This window comes from Frankliniella occidentalis, unplaced genomic scaffold (genome assembly GCF_000697945.3).
Source record: "Frankliniella occidentalis isolate FOCC.00 unplaced genomic scaffold, Focc_3.1 Scaffold349, whole genome shotgun sequence".
NCBI lineage: Eukaryota > Metazoa > Arthropoda > Insecta > Thysanoptera > Thripidae > Frankliniella > Frankliniella occidentalis.
The window spans coordinates 106206-107377 of NW_026267472.1; the positions used below are offsets into that span (position 1 = coordinate 106206).

The 1172-nt window shown below is 41.9% G+C and overlaps 1 protein-coding gene across 1 annotated transcript in view; it reads right to left on the bottom strand.

The window, feature by feature from the left end:
* Positions 1-924: 924 nt before the first annotated feature.
* Positions 925-1172, bottom strand: part of LOC127751118 (uncharacterized) — a 5527-nt gene continuing 5279 nt past the window's right edge. The window contains exon 5 of the mRNA XM_052274192.1: positions 925-996. Within this exon, the coding sequence (XP_052130152.1) occupies positions 925-996 (72 nt within the window). The remainder of the gene's footprint in view (positions 997-1172) is intronic.

Here is a 1172-nt window from a genome sequence, read left to right on the forward strand (position 1 = left end):
CCCAACCGCAGCACTTGAGGGCTGACGACCTCAGACACCACCTCCGGAGCCTGCAGTCACCAGCTTCTGGACGAACTGCCATAGTTGTAAGTACATTTGATGATGTGTACTAAAATTTTCAAGTGTACTGCAGAGGGGAAGGTTCTAATGAAGTTGTACTTTGTTAAGTGTGGTCAACACGTTCCAAGTTCACGAGTTAGTTTGATATAAGGGAAAATGTTTTAGATTGAAGACATTTTCATTTCAAAACTTAAAAGTACATAAAATTTTTATGGAGTTTAAAATGTCATTGGCTGAGCGATAGCGAAGCCTATTACTCCAGTGATGATCAAAGTTTCGTGTCTGTCTGTCAGTATGTCTGTCTGTCTGTTTGTCTGTAATCACGATAACTCGAGAACGGGTTGAGCTAGGTACCTGAAATTTTTAGCGTAGCTTTGTAGCATAAAAAGCAAGAACTGTATTGATTTTGAGCCTTCTAGCTTAAAACTTAATCTCACAAAAAAGTCAAAAACAAAAACCCAAAAATATTACTTCTAATTTTTTTTTTTCATCTTTCTAAGACGTAGGTAACTCGTCAAAGTAGAGCCCGTAGGGCCAACATTTTGTCCGTTTAACTTCATCTCTAACCGTTTAGTCGCCAGAGGGCGATATCCACACGAAAATGACCCCAAACCATTTTAATGTTTTTTTTTTCAGATATTTGAGAGTCTTTGGTGGGGTTGCTCGTTAAAATAAAACCCCGAGGAACAAAATTTGTGACTTTTAGGGCTGAATGCCTACATACGACTCTGTCTTTTGCCCGACTCGGGTGTCAGCGCCTCAGGCCTGGGTAGATGTATGCCAGGCGCGTCGCAGCGTAACAGTGTTTCGTGAGATATCGCGAAGCCTGTTACGCGAGATGTGGTCTGGAATACATCTACCTAGTTAGTTCTGAATTTGGTTCTTATTTTTTATTTTATTCACTTGAAACAATTTCCTTAAGACCAAAGATTTTCCCTATCAGAAAATCAATATGATAGTAAACTAGGTAGATGTACGCCAGACCACGTCTCGCGTAACAGGCTTCGCGATATCTCACGAAACACTGTTACGCTGCGACGCGCCTGGCATACATCTACCTAGGCCTGCGGCGCTGACACCCGAGTCAGGCAAAAGGCAGAGTCGTAGACAGG